The sequence below is a fragment of the Zonotrichia leucophrys genome, chromosome 4 (genome assembly GCF_028769735.1).
Source record: "Zonotrichia leucophrys gambelii isolate GWCS_2022_RI chromosome 4, RI_Zleu_2.0, whole genome shotgun sequence".
NCBI lineage: Eukaryota > Metazoa > Chordata > Aves > Passeriformes > Passerellidae > Zonotrichia > Zonotrichia leucophrys.
Window position 1 is genome coordinate 23,930,997 of NC_088173.1, and position 14,135 is coordinate 23,945,131.

Consider the following 14,135-nt stretch of genomic DNA (forward strand, 5'->3'; position numbering starts at 1 on the left):
AAAAAAACATCCTCATGCATTCACATCTGCTTTCTGGTTCCAAACTGTACCATATAATCAAGATTCCATTTAAAGTTCCATTTTACCTCCTTGCCTGCAAAGGCAAGATACAAATGTCTACGAAAATCAGCTGGATCCTTTTGAAGTGGATGAACTCAGTATTAAAACTGGTATATATATATAGGCTGAAGAAATTAGTCTTACTGTATCAAAATTAAAACAAAAAACCAGCAGAACAAAGTCTCAACAATATCATGGAAATCGATTAACAAAGGGTTAGCAGAAAACTAACAGAACATATACAGTTTTTATGCCACAAACTCTAATGCCTGATGTACTATTAAAAAACAGCTTACATGAAACATATCCCAGATTTCCAAACCACAAACTCACTGTCACAACTCCTTCCTCCCCAACAGAGGATACTAAAAATCAAATATCACTAAAATTACTCAGTGCTGATTCAGGTCCCATTCCAGCTTAGGCCGGGCTGGTGCTGACAAAGGGCTATCAAGAGTGACAGGCAGCAAAGTCTGAGAAAAAGAAGTGCTTGCCACCCTTTCCTATTTCTCAAGGGTATTTGGTGTTGTCAGGAACAGTCAATCCTCCACACAGCAGCTCAGACTAGAGGCTTACCTACGGCTGGGAGACACAGTGATTTCACAGCTGCAAAGGCTAACCACTGCACCAGTATGACAGATGTGCATGGGAAGTAGTCCAGCCACACCACATATCAACACTGAGCTCCAAGTATTGTTCAACTTACCCTGTCTTGGTATTCATGTACATATTTGCTTCTTTGCTTCAAATTTAGGTAGCAGAACTTTCAAAGCAGGAAGTATTTTCCTTATGTGTGAATATACTGCCTAACATAGTATGGCTCTGGTTTTGAGTACTGTGATTTGTAACCCAAATAATCAGGTCTAAATTTGCACGGAGGGACACTGTAAGAAAGAGTGTTGATGTGACTATACTATCTCTACTTGAAGCCCCAACGAGTAAATGTTCTCACTGAGATTCTATGACTTTGTATTTTAAATGGAAAAGCCAACTCCACTCCCCAGTCCAAACTACCATGGCTACTTTCCAGATGAAAGCTCCCCTTCTAAAATGCTGGAGGAAGCATGAAAGGCAATAGAGTCTGATTTCCTGTATTTCAGCCTTAGCTCTCACATCCTGTTTCAGGTGTGGATAGATGCACATACAATGGTGATAACACTCTGTTTACTTTTAATATAAGAGCTGGGAACTGAGGCTGGAAATTCAGAAAGTACTACAAATACTCTTCCATTGAAAAACTTTCTTTAATGTACTATAAGCAAGGCAAACTGAACAATCAGGAGGGAGAAACTGCTCTACTTCAACTCATTATTCACTTTGTTCAGAACTTCCTATACAACAATTCAATTAAAGAATACATTACATTGTGTAATGATGAGGAGTTGGTACAAACTGAACACAGACAAGTCGAACATCTGGAAAATCTGTTTCAAAATTTTGATTCTGCGCTCTTAGTAAGACACTTAAAATTGCAGGTTTTATGGTCCTAAAATGAAAGAGACCACATTATAAAGCTCAGTCTTCAGGAGGCAGCTCTTGCTGCTTTGCTGAAGGAAACTGAAACTCAAGCACTGAAATGAATAGCTGCAGATATAACTTGACCAATTTCTAAAAACACTCAATTTCACTAGTAATAAGTCCACTGTCCTTCTCTACACCACATTCACATTTCCCTTAAATACAAACTGTTGGATAAAATGTCAGCACTAGTAAGAACAAACTCAGAGCTGAGTTTTGCCACGTGTATCTTAAGAGTTTTGCAAGGCTGCCACTGACAAAGAAGAATTAAATGCTACTGTTTTGGAACAAACTAAACTGTCTAAATATTTAAACTGTGTCTAAGTGAGGACATGATTTACAGTCTTCTTTCTTTAAAAAGGACTTTCATTCTCTAGATTAGGAAAACAGACCATGGATATCACAGCTGCAGTGGCTATGGCCATCATTCATATTCTTACATATGCACTCACAGTGCAGAATTACATAGCTGAAGATTATTTCTTCAGTACTATATCTAGTACTCACAGAAAATTTTGAAGTTGTGCAGGCAACATAAATGCTGAGATTTCCTGACTGCAATATTTATAATGTGGTCTTTTTGCATTACATCTAATGCAATTTAAGTCTATGTCACAGAAGTTATTATAATATGGTGTATCTTTAGGAGATCATCAGAACAAAGTACAACAACATTTCTGTAAGATTTTTTATAAGTGCTTCTGGAAGACCCAATACTGCAAAGACCTTGTCACTGTTAATTTTCTACATGAAGTAGTGACAGTGAATTCTTTGCAACATGAAGGGGTGAAATTCCCAAGATGATAATGACTTCCTTTTAAAGTTGTGGAAAAGATAACAATATGGAAAGATTAAAAGAGGTCAGTAAAAGTTTAAGAACACTCCACTGCATACTTACACCTTCTATACTCCTTCTAGCATGAGGTCCATATGTATCTTCAGACCCTAAAACCTGTATGTTAACTGCACTGTAATCTTCATACCCAAGCTGACTGAAAATAAGACGAGTCCTGCAACAAATGATTTTTTGTATTAGTAAACGGTCTCAAAATGAATATCTGAAGTAGCCCTGTGTGGACCACAGAAGTTAACTCTGTCAAACAGCTGTATGAAAGATTTTACCAGTTGAAATATTGGAATTTTTAAGGATATATATTTTGCTTGGTGAAACAAGTAACATTTTTTGCTTTGGTGGAACACTTTGAACACGCTGCTAATCTATCACTGTTGTCATAAATATAAGCACAGCACCTGAAATAATGAAGCAATGTAAAGGACATTAATACAAGATACAATTTTTTAATTGCTGTAAAGAGATGGAAATGTGTTCCCACAATAGAAATCAGTCCACCTTTATTTCTGATGAGATAAAAATAAAACAATCTCATTTAAGGTAACTGAATTTGCAAACTGTGTCTGTACTGAGTTATTTTAAATTATTTATCTACAAACATTACAGTTACAGATACTACAGGTGAAAATACATTCTGTGGGTCATTTTTAGCCCTTTCCTGTGTTAAGAATGCAACAAAGAATCATGAAAATAGGACACCAGAGATATTTCAAAAAGATTTCTTCACACACATATTGCCAAATCCCTTCTGCTTTCAATAATGAACAAACAAGTAAAAGGAGAAGTACACATAAAAGAAGCAAAGTAAGTCATCTTACAAGCTGCCAAAGCTGTTCAATGTCTTAGGTTAACAACTAATTTGATCTGTATAAATGAAGCACATTAAATTTGTGCGCCTTTTTCTGCACTTGCTGCCACTCAACTACTGGACAGAACTTATCCTGTAACAGACTGGAAGGTCGGTAGTTGAAAGATCACATCCTTAGAACATTCTCTTGAAACAGAGACCCAGGCAGGCTCCATCAATGGCCTAAAGACAACTGGAACTGCATGAAGTTCCCTCAGGCAAAGTGCTGGGTCCTGCACTTGGGTCACAGCAAGCACAGGCAGCACCACACTCTGGGCCAGGGTGGCCTGAGAGCTGCTTGGCAGAAAGAGACTCTCACAGGCTGGCTGACAGGCAGCTGAACACAAGCCAGAGTGTGCCCAGGTGGCCAAGAAGGCAGTGGCATCCTGGCCTGAATCAGCAATGGTCTGGCCAGCAGGACCAGGGCAGTGATTGTCCCTCTGTGCTCAGCACTGGTGAGGCCACACCTCAAATCCTGCGTCCAGTTTGGGGCCCCTCACTTTTGAAAGAACACTGAGGTGCTGGAGCATGGCCATAGAAGGGCAATAAGGGTTGTAAAAGGTCTAGAAAACATGTCTTACGAGGAATGGCTGAGGGAGCTGGGGGTGCTCAGCCTGGAAAAAGGCTACACATAAAAGGAGGGTGTACTGAGGACAAGGCCAGCTCCTTCTACTGTGCCTGCAGTGAGAAAAGCAGAGAAAATGGCCTTAAGCTGAGACAGGGGAGATCCAGATTAGGTATCAGAAAAAAAATTTCCACTGTTCAAGTTGTCAGGCACTGGAGTAGGTTTCCCAAGGAGGTGGTGAAGTAACCACTCCTGGAGGTGTTTAAGAGATGTCTGGATCTGGTGCTGGGTGATGTGATCTAGGGATTATAGTGATGGAGCTGAGTAGATGGTTGGACTTGCTGATCTTAAAGGTCTCTTCCAACCTTGACAATTCCAGGATTTTATGAACAGAAACCAGGAAAAAAACCTTATGCTAATGTTTCTGAAACAGTTATAGTTGCTGACAGAGCATCCTTTGAGAGGGATCAGAAAAGCTTAATTCTTATTCTTTATCTGGGCTGACATACACCAATCTTTTGCTGTGTCAAAGAAACAATTCCACATATTAAGCTGTTTAAGACTACATTTGAGATGCAGAATGTGTATATGGTAATTTTCAAAACAGAGAACTGGCCCACTAGCTAATGGGCTAGAGGCCACTTTTCACACCGGTTAATCAGCCCTCAAGTACCTCACTTCAACTTTCCTCTGATGATTATGCAAGAGAGCACAGTACACAGGCTGAATTAATTTTCTAGATGTCAGAGATAGCAGCAGGACTACAATCTGTTTCATTCAAAGATACACATATAGTCCAGTCTGAAATAATGTCCAAAAGCAAATATGAAATAGAAAACACAACATTCTACTTTTTTCCTAAAATAAACATCTAGGTTCCAGAAAGATGGCCTTCCAGAGGCCCTGAGTCTCTGAGTCTTCATATTTGCCACTTTCTGATGGATTTTTTTATTAATTGGATTTTCTCAATAGCTCTTGGACAGGAGCTTCTAGCATTTGCAATTCCACAGCCCCTATCAGCCTGCTCTTATCTGCCATATCTCAGACAAGGGAAGTCAAGGAAGTCAGACAATTCCTCCTTCACCACAGTGCTGCACACAGGCACATGAATAATCACTCCAAGTTCACAGTAAACCTTGGATTTCTGACTTTTCAAGTGTAGTTTCTGCAGGAGTCTACAACAGGATGGGGAAGAAGCTTTATAAAAAACATGGCACAAGGAAGTAGATCTCTTAACTAGAAAGACTGGAGCTACTGGAATAAGCACTGAGAGATTCCTGATATGGAATTATATTTAAGAGGAATTCCTCCATGCCCAAATATACTGGCATGACAATACAACTGAAAGTTTATCACTCTGTCTTGGAATTGTAACTCTGTCCTAAGAAAAAACCAAAAATCACTGGGTCACATTTTAGAAAGCATGTTTTAAACACAAACTCAGTAAACTTCCTATATTTCATATCAGTAAGGCTTTTCATAAAAAAGTTCTGTGAAAGCTGCTGAAAACTAGTTTCACACGGGTTTATCTCTGGTATCTAATAAAATTTAATCTCAATCACAGCTTGTTCCTCACTAAATTCAGTCTCTCTCCAGTCACCTATTTTTAAATGTATTTGACACTTTTCTCACTCTGTCCAACCTAACTGAAGTGCAGCTACATATTGAAAACAGGTTTCTTGAAAAGGTTACTTAAGTCTTGAAATGTCATCCCAATAGGAAAACTAAAATCTTCTAGGATTCTTACAAGGTTAGTAATGTTGCCATCATGGGTCACTGTTCTATTTTCATCACATCTGGAAAAAAAAAAGGAGCAAACCAGATCCCCTTCCAAGACTCAAATACCAACCTTTGCAGAATAGCTTCTGCAGTGCGTTTTGCTTTTTGAACTGCCTTTGGGCCTCCCACTGGACACACAGCAGTAGCTCTGAAGCCATCAAGATAAGTGGCATTGACCTAATGATAAAGGGATTATGAAGTTACATGGAATTCAGTACTGACAGGCTATAAACGCTCTCTGGCAATCATTATCTATACAAATACATACTTTTTAAACAAAGTAACAGGTTTATGCATATAAAAAAGGTTTGCCTTTTCAAATTTTCCACCTCTTTCTTTTACTCTTGGGGCAGAGAAGATGAGGATAGTGCTAAGTTTTAGCAGTGTCTCCAAAATTTAAGATCTTGTAAATCAAAATATACCTTTCACATCAAAAAATGAGGTAATACCTTATAAAATGTTGAAGGAGGCAATCCTTTTGCTCCACAAACTTTCACTGCTCCACCATCAAAACCTAGAGTAGTTAAAAATCAGTACTTCAGCTTCTTCAATATAACTTCAAAGACATTCTTTTGTGATACATATTAATCAAGTGCATTTAATTAAAAAGCAAATCATTGATAGCTGTACTGCCAGAGAAGAGAGAACCTTTCAGAAAACAGTCCTTCCTGCCTTAGAAAGCACAGCAGCAAACTGGTGACTGAATTTATGTCTGCCATGAGCCTTTTAAGAGGGCGATTGAAATGTTTATTCATGCACTTAAAAAATACTTAACAAAGAAAGCAGCCTTAGGACATTAGACTCAATAGTTACATTCCTCTTAATATCCAGTTATTGCGCACACACACACAGAGAGCATACAATTTACTGCAGCTGGCTGGAGTGGACTGCAATCCCTCACTTGGTAAAGAATCAAAGCAAGATGAGAAACCAGCAAGAGCTATTGGCTGAGAGCTTAGTAAGGGAAGGGTAACTTAATGTTAGCTTTCTTATCAATAACAGAAACAGTCTAAATATATTTGCCAGGGCAACAACCATGTTCAGTATTAGGAATATTAATGCAAAAAGAGAAAAGCAGAAAACTGCTGGGATGCCATCAGGTTCAAGCTTGAGGTGGAGAAAAACAGTAGGTGCTACTCCTTGAAAATCAGCAGTGCAGGATTGGCACCTCATGTTTTAGTGCCAGAATTATAGTGTAGTTCACCTGTGACTAACCTGTGTTTGCAAATATTTAAGAAGCAGTTCAAAGCCCTATATAAATACTCTGAAAAGATCAGATCAGAGCCTATCTAAAAAAGTAAATGTCACTAGTACAAATTTTACTCAAATAACATCATCACTGTCTCTCAAGACTGACATGAGGTTAATTTAACTCTCCAAATAGAGAACTGCATCCCTCCATTCAGGGTGAAGATATGGAAGAGTTTTATGTTCCAGGTGAAATCATAGTACAAGAAAACAAATACCACAAAACCAAATGCATAGCATCCATTGACAAAAAGAAAACAAGCACCTCTCAGCTCAAACCCTGCAAGTAATCCAACAGAACAATAAAATCAGCAATATAAACAGCAAAATTAGATAGCTTGCCTCTTTTTACTGGTGTACGTGTCAAAGCACTTCAAACTAAAATATTTAAGCAATGTGCCCATTTTCCATCTGTTGTATTTCTAAGAGGACTAACTGAAAGTTCATGTGAAAGTTCATTTTAAGTTCAAACATGTCATATCAGGTCATTTGCAAGCTAAAAGTTCATAGGAAGGTTAGGGATTCTTTTTTTAAAAAGAGAAAGACTAGGGGCTAAAAGCAGCAAGCTGGCCTTATCAGACAGCCGTTTGTTGCATGAGCTGAAGATTCACTGTACCATGTTATGTACTGTTTTACTCAAGCAATATATTCTTTATGTTACCACATTTTCAGTTTTATCCCAGTAAGTTTTTAATTCGAGATTTGGATTGTTCTAAGCTTTAGAAAGACACCTGGCATTCTGTCACAAGTAAGTTTCATTAGAAGGAAAGAAATATAATATAAATCCAGTAAAAGGCAAACTCTAGATGACTGCAGATAAATTTTTTTTTCAAGCTGTCTTACTCAAATTACAGATCTCTGAATCTGTTAAGCCTGGGGTTTTTTTGTTTTCTTTTTGAAGCTAAATTCTGAACATACATTATATCTATCTTTAGTCTACTGGCTGTTAAGTGTTTTGAGGATGGCAAATGGACTTTTTAAAAAAAGATTCTCTGGTGGAAATCCTGTAGCTAATCATTCTTCTACCATGATCCACCCTAAATGTCTAAGAAAAACGCCATTGCCAAGCAGTGCTTTGAAAGACACAGCCTTTCATTGCTACCAACACTTCAAATGTCCTAAGTAAAACCATGTACAAAACATTTTTTTGAGAAAAAAAATTTAGCTGCAGTTTAAAAAAAAATACTGAAATCATAATGAAGCTGTCTTGATATTGTTCTCACTGAATAAATAGTTTAAGGACTTCACAGATGCAAGGCAGGCATTAAAAAGTAAAGCAAAAGGAGCAGTGATCAAAAATATAAAACAGTCAGCCAGCAAGATAAATAAGATTACATTTAAAATTTCTAAAAATTTCCAGAAGAAGCCCTTGAAAGTATCAGTTTAATACAACATGACTCTAAGGAACTGATTTAACAAGAAATATGCAGAGACTAAATGGAAATTAAAGTAGCTGCTTTTGTTTGATAACACACTTCATTGACTCAGATATCAGTACATGAAAGAGGACTAACCTGGAATTTCAGTGATGGAAACCTGGGAAAAGTCACATGTAACATCTGGTAAAAGATAGCGCCGAGGATTGCCCAACTCATACACCAGCTGCTCAGCTACAGTGCCAAAAGAAATTACTCCCCCGGTGTCTGGTGGTTTGGAAAGAATGAAGTCTCCTTCAGAGGAACATTCTACAATGGGAAAGCCGATGTTGTGCCTAGAATATAAAAACATTAAGAAAAAAGCCTTATAAATACGAAGGGAAAGTGAAAAGAAATATGAACAACAAACCAAAATTTCTTAGTAATGGCCAATCAAGTAAAACCTGTCAAGAGTTACAACTTATCTGGTTGTTTCTACAGAAACATAGACTAAAAAAAACCAAGCCTTGAACAAACTGTTCAACTGAAATAATATGAGGATGTAGTCTACTGTACATAGATATAACAGGAGATTCCACCTGCAAACATGGGTGTAGGGAAGGGAATGGAGAAGGACACCGACAGAAACAGTTCAAGTAAAAAGCTGAAAGAATTAGAGGACTATGACTAAAGATGTAAATTTAGAGTAAAATAAACCATGGTTAATTCTGGCCCCATTTGGCTACAGCAGCACACAGAGCATGATGGTGAAGACATCTAAATACACCTTGCACTCTGATTTGTAAAAAGGCAGTCAAAGCAGGAAGAACAAACTGTGCTGGGAACCTCAGAGATGAAGAGAAGTCGGAAACAGAAATAATCACACCTACAAAGGATAACTTCACACATTAATAATAAATTATACACAGGAAAGTAATAATTAAAAACAGGAAGACATATGAAAGGAAAGATCTTCAGCACATAGAAGACAGAACTAACAGAAAATTACAAGGCACAGCAAAAAGAAAAGCAGTGAAACCACGGACATGTTCATAAATTAAAATATTCTTCTTCCTCACATTCTCACAAGCAAAATATACACAAAGTGATCAAATAACTCATAATAGGAGGCACATACTGGTCATTACAGTAGCAGGGTAGAGTTTTCAGGATTATGTGGACAAGATCCAGACATCTGCTTTTCTAGCTAAAAGGCTTTCATTTTTTTACAGAGAATTTGAGCAAAATTAAGAACTTCAAACTTTTCAGAAGTACCTGATAATTAAAATTAAGAATGCAAAGATTCTTCTGAAAAGTCTACCTGGCTCCCTTCCCTCTCACAGGAAGCCTGAAATTTGTACAAGTGTCCCACAACATAAAATAAATATCAAAAGAGGAGTTAAGGAGATACAGTCCCTTGCAAAAGCTAAACCATTCTAAAAAGGTCCTAATAATGAAAGGTGATGAACTTTACCACGCTCGTTAAAGCCAATGACCTTCAGGTCTTCCACACAAACTTAAAAACAGTTAATCCCTCAATTTAATTATTTTTGAGTGGTAGTGGTAACAATGTGGTGAACATACAACTGAATTGGTTATCAGCAAAGGTTACATGAACATAGTTTGTATAACATAAATCCACATAGTCTGAAAGAAAGTAAGCAAAAATACCAGTGAACTCTTAAGGGACATATGTAAAAGTTCATGGGAGCTTGAGCAGATTCCTTATCATCAAGAATATTCAAACATAACTCCATTATTTTAAAGAAAGGATTAAGACACAAGATCTGTTACTAGAGATCAGCAACTTTTAACACTTAGAGCAAACAAAATTGAAAAGTATGGTAGCTGGTAGACACCACATCAAATCAGTCAAGGTAATAGTCCATTTGACTGGTCTTTGAAACTATTTACATCACTAAAAAGATATAGGAAACAAAACCAGCCTGCCCTGGTGAATGCAAAGAACTAAATGGAATTTAAAATTTCATATACAGGCTCTTCTAGTGGGGAGAGGAGGTTGAGGGGATAAGGAGAAAGAAAAGATGGTAGCAGAAGTATGCACTACTCAAAATTTTGAAGTGTGACATAGAAAAAAGCAACAGCCAAAAAAGCCCTCAATTCTTGGTCTGGAACATAAACATATGGGAACAGACTAATGTGTAATTATTCCCATTTTAGATGCTAGGAGACACACAGAGGAAGCATCATGATTTGGCCAGGGTAACAAAGCAGGATCAGTGGCTGAACAAGACTAGAATTAAGAAGCTTTTATCCTCTCAGTTCCATGTTTGTGTGCCTGACCCTACCACCTATCTGTCCTGTCTCAATGCAACAGCACCCAGTGCCCTGCTAGCAGGCTCAATGCAGCTTGATCAGATCAGGTACCCAGAACAGACACCACTCACATGAAGACAGATCACCCAGAGCAGTCCATGTCCCTGCACTGACAGCCAGTGTCCCTGCTGCAGCCCACTGGAACCTCAGCCATCAGCACATGCAACTCCTACAGGGCTCTCCAGTGATCTCTGTCTTGAAGGAAGAACTAAACTGCAGACACTCAACTTCCTACTCTGAACCACTGAGTCTACTAACACCGATTCAACTTCATTTTGCCCAACTTGGACTCTCAAAACCCCCAAACCATTAAAAAACAAAACCTAACTGTAACAGTGAGACAAAATGAGAAATTTCATCCCCTAATGTGATCAAAATACAGCAGATATTGTTTCCCCCCTGTGGTGTTCAGGGTACACCACCACCCAATGAACTTTTCTGTATGGCCAGTTAGTTGCAGAAGATGTGCTTTTTCCCCCAGGTTATACCAGCTTTGAAAGCTTCCCTCGCTTTTTTAACAGTTCACAACACAGAGATGCAATTATCTGGGTAAGAAGCAACTGGATTCTACCTGTATTGTAACTGGATGACTGGGAAAATACAAATATCCAGTATTATCTTGTAGCAGATGGCATTAATAACCCACATTAACATTCACACACTTTAGACAAAAATCTATTTTGTAAATTGCTAAAAGACATTACTTAAAATTAATTTTCACCTTGGAAACAAACTGGTCTGTCACTCCTAAGATACAGGTAAATGACAGCTACTTAAAGGCATAAAAAGCTCTTTAGCAGTAGTAGTTGCCTGGCTCAGGTATGCCACAGGCAGTACAGTCACACCATCACCCTGACCATCACTTAAAACAGCAACTCTTTGCCTGATTAACTCGTAGGCTTTGCTGAATGACTACACACCATGTGACATCTGCTCTGGTGGGAAACATGCCACCTTTAGGCTGTCCATAACCCACAGCCAAGCTGTCCTTTTATATAGTGTAGCAGGGGAGTAAGCACAGAACTAGGAACTTTATCAGCAGCTACGGTCACAGCATCCAAAGGTACCTTGGCAAAGTGGAATCCTTCATCAATAAAAGAACTGCATCAGTTTAGTGACAAAATCCCTATGCAGGATGAAGCAGTAGCAAGCAATGGAAACAATTCCAAAAGGGAACTGATACAATTCACTTTAATTAAATTATACAAATTAATAAAATACAGTACTAGAAACAAATATCAAGTACTACTTTTAAAATATTTAAGCAGTTCTTTCAGCACAGGGTCAATATACACAAGAAATACACATCAGTTTCTGAGGGGAGATGACAACTACCATTGTTTAGTCCAAAAGGTCCATTTCAGGTTGCATGTTTGCCACTTAGCAAGTAAATCCATTATAAATTAATGTATATATAATATAGACATTAATAAACCAGAGCACTGAAACCAAGCTAAGATTATACCTCAGAAAACCCCTCCAAAATGGGCCTAGATAGGAGTTAACAGTTAAAGCAGGTCTCAGTGAACACCAACAGCACAGGAATAACCAAGTTACAAAATTGGTTTTGCTGCTGAAGCCTCCATCTCATCATCTTACTCTCATAGCAATCAAGAATCTGAGTTTTCTGTCAAGTTCTCTGCCAGCCAACAACTTACTCTTGGATTAATTTTTTCTTCAGCTTTGGCTCTCAGAAACGTTACAGCGTATGGGCATGTCATAGGCGATAAATCAAGTTGTCTAAGCAAGGATCGCCTCCCTGTCTACTCTGGAACACTACTCAGAAGCCTCTGAGGAGCCATCAAGATAAACTTCCTCCTTGTTTTGCCATACTTCTTACACCACTTGCATTACAAGCAAAGTAAAATCCATGACCAGTACTTTGGCTCAGGGAGAGAGACATTTGAGATGGAACATGTATTTCTCCCATCAAAAGTGTCAAATCCCTCAAGTACCTCATTCTAGCCACTACTGCTCAATGGAGATTACTGGCAACAGAAGATGGGACAGGGAGTGGAGTACATTTACTTGCAGGGGAAGTTGCTGCAAGAATAAAAACAAAACCCCACAGCAATGCACACTGGAAGGGAACCAGGATCCAAATGAGCTGTGGTGTGAACTTTCAGCTCTACAGCTAATGCAGCTGCCTGGGACGTGACTCAGTGAATGTCACACCAAGGAGAGCTCTGAGCCAAGCTTCTCAACTCCTCAGCTATGCATTTTAACCAGAATGCTACTAGGCAAAAACCAGAAGCTCCTACCACTTCTAGCAGCGTTTTGACAACACGTTCAAAACTGTTACTGAATCAGGCAAGATCAGCACAAACTTACAAAGTAAAGGCATAAGCATCTCCTCATGTGTATGCACCAACATGTTTCCTAACATGCAATTCTGCTCGAGGCAAGACTTACTGGTTGCATCACTTATCCCCTCTGACTAGGGCATTTCTATGTCTTGTACCTCCATTTCCATTGACCAGACAATTTCAGGCTAAACAGACCAGCTGCCTGGTGTTCTCATCTGCCTGCAACAGATGGTGCTACAGAGGAAAAAACATTCCACACTGCTGAATGGGACTCGCATGCTGGACTTTGTTCTAGTCCCAAATTAAGAAATCTGGATCCAGCCCTTAAGAGTCTACAGCTATTGACTTACCCTTTTGGTCATCCCAGGCCCAGAGGATTATGCAGTCTCAACCAATGTACACTCTTGGCTTAGGGCAAAATGTCAGTGTTTATCATCTCCTCAAAATGATTATCTACTGATCAGCCTTAGTTTATTCTCTCCTGCATTTCAAAACAAAACAAAACAATGTACTAATCACCCACTGGCACTAAATAAGAGCAAGAGACAGCAATGTCTGGGGACAAACGAAATTAAATAGAGATCTGTGAATTATCAGTGTAGTTCTAGCAGTACAGTTCATTTTCACACACCACATGAATTCCCCACTGGAAGCTGCAGACAATGTAATGTAATGCCTGCTAACAGACATTAAATAGGGAGCAGTGCTGTATTATCGCTTCTGCTGACCCTCTGCTGATGTGTATTACTATACAAATAACAGAAATGGACTAAGTGCCTTTTTTGTTAACACTAACTTAAAATCAGACTTTAAGAATGCACATTACTCTCTCTATAGACTATGAACTAATGGTTTCTTGCACTTTCTCTGCTAAACATCAGAGAATCCACACAAGAGAAGAGTTAAGCACCCACCCTCTCACTGGAAAAATAAACAGCACCTATCCCCTCTACCTATCTGTCTTCATGAAAACTGGACAAAACCTTATAGCTTCAAGATTCCCACCAATATCCCAAATGCACTAAGGAGATACACACAGCACAAATCTCAGTGCCTTATGTGAACACAAAGAAAGCAAGTAAGTTCAGCTTCTATCAGCTAAAGCAACTTGGAGAGTCACAAGCTGGAACATGCACTTCACTTGTTTTACATTAAAAACTTACTTTAAGGAGACAACAAAGGAAATGAAAGAATAGTTTAGGTTTTAGTAATTAACCATTAAATGCCCACACAAATATTCCTGAGATTCAAAGCACCCTTTTGCCGT

General features: G+C 38.5%; 1 protein-coding gene across 3 annotated transcripts in view; it reads right to left on the minus strand.

The window, feature by feature from the left end:
• The window catches only part of LOC135446667 (uncharacterized), a 57,458-nt gene that overhangs the window by 32,619 nt on the left and 10,704 nt on the right, over positions 1-14,135 (minus strand). For all 3 annotated transcript variants that reach the window (XM_064710806.1, XM_064710805.1, XM_064710807.1), the window contains exons 9-12: positions 8,385-8,581; positions 6,072-6,136; positions 5,693-5,799; positions 2,477-2,588 (exon numbers count right to left, since the gene is read on the minus strand). In XM_064710806.1, coding sequence (XP_064566876.1) covers positions 2,477-2,588; positions 5,693-5,799; positions 6,072-6,136; positions 8,385-8,581 — 481 coding nt within the window. The remainder of the gene's footprint in view (positions 1-2,476; positions 2,589-5,692; positions 5,800-6,071; positions 6,137-8,384; positions 8,582-14,135) is intronic.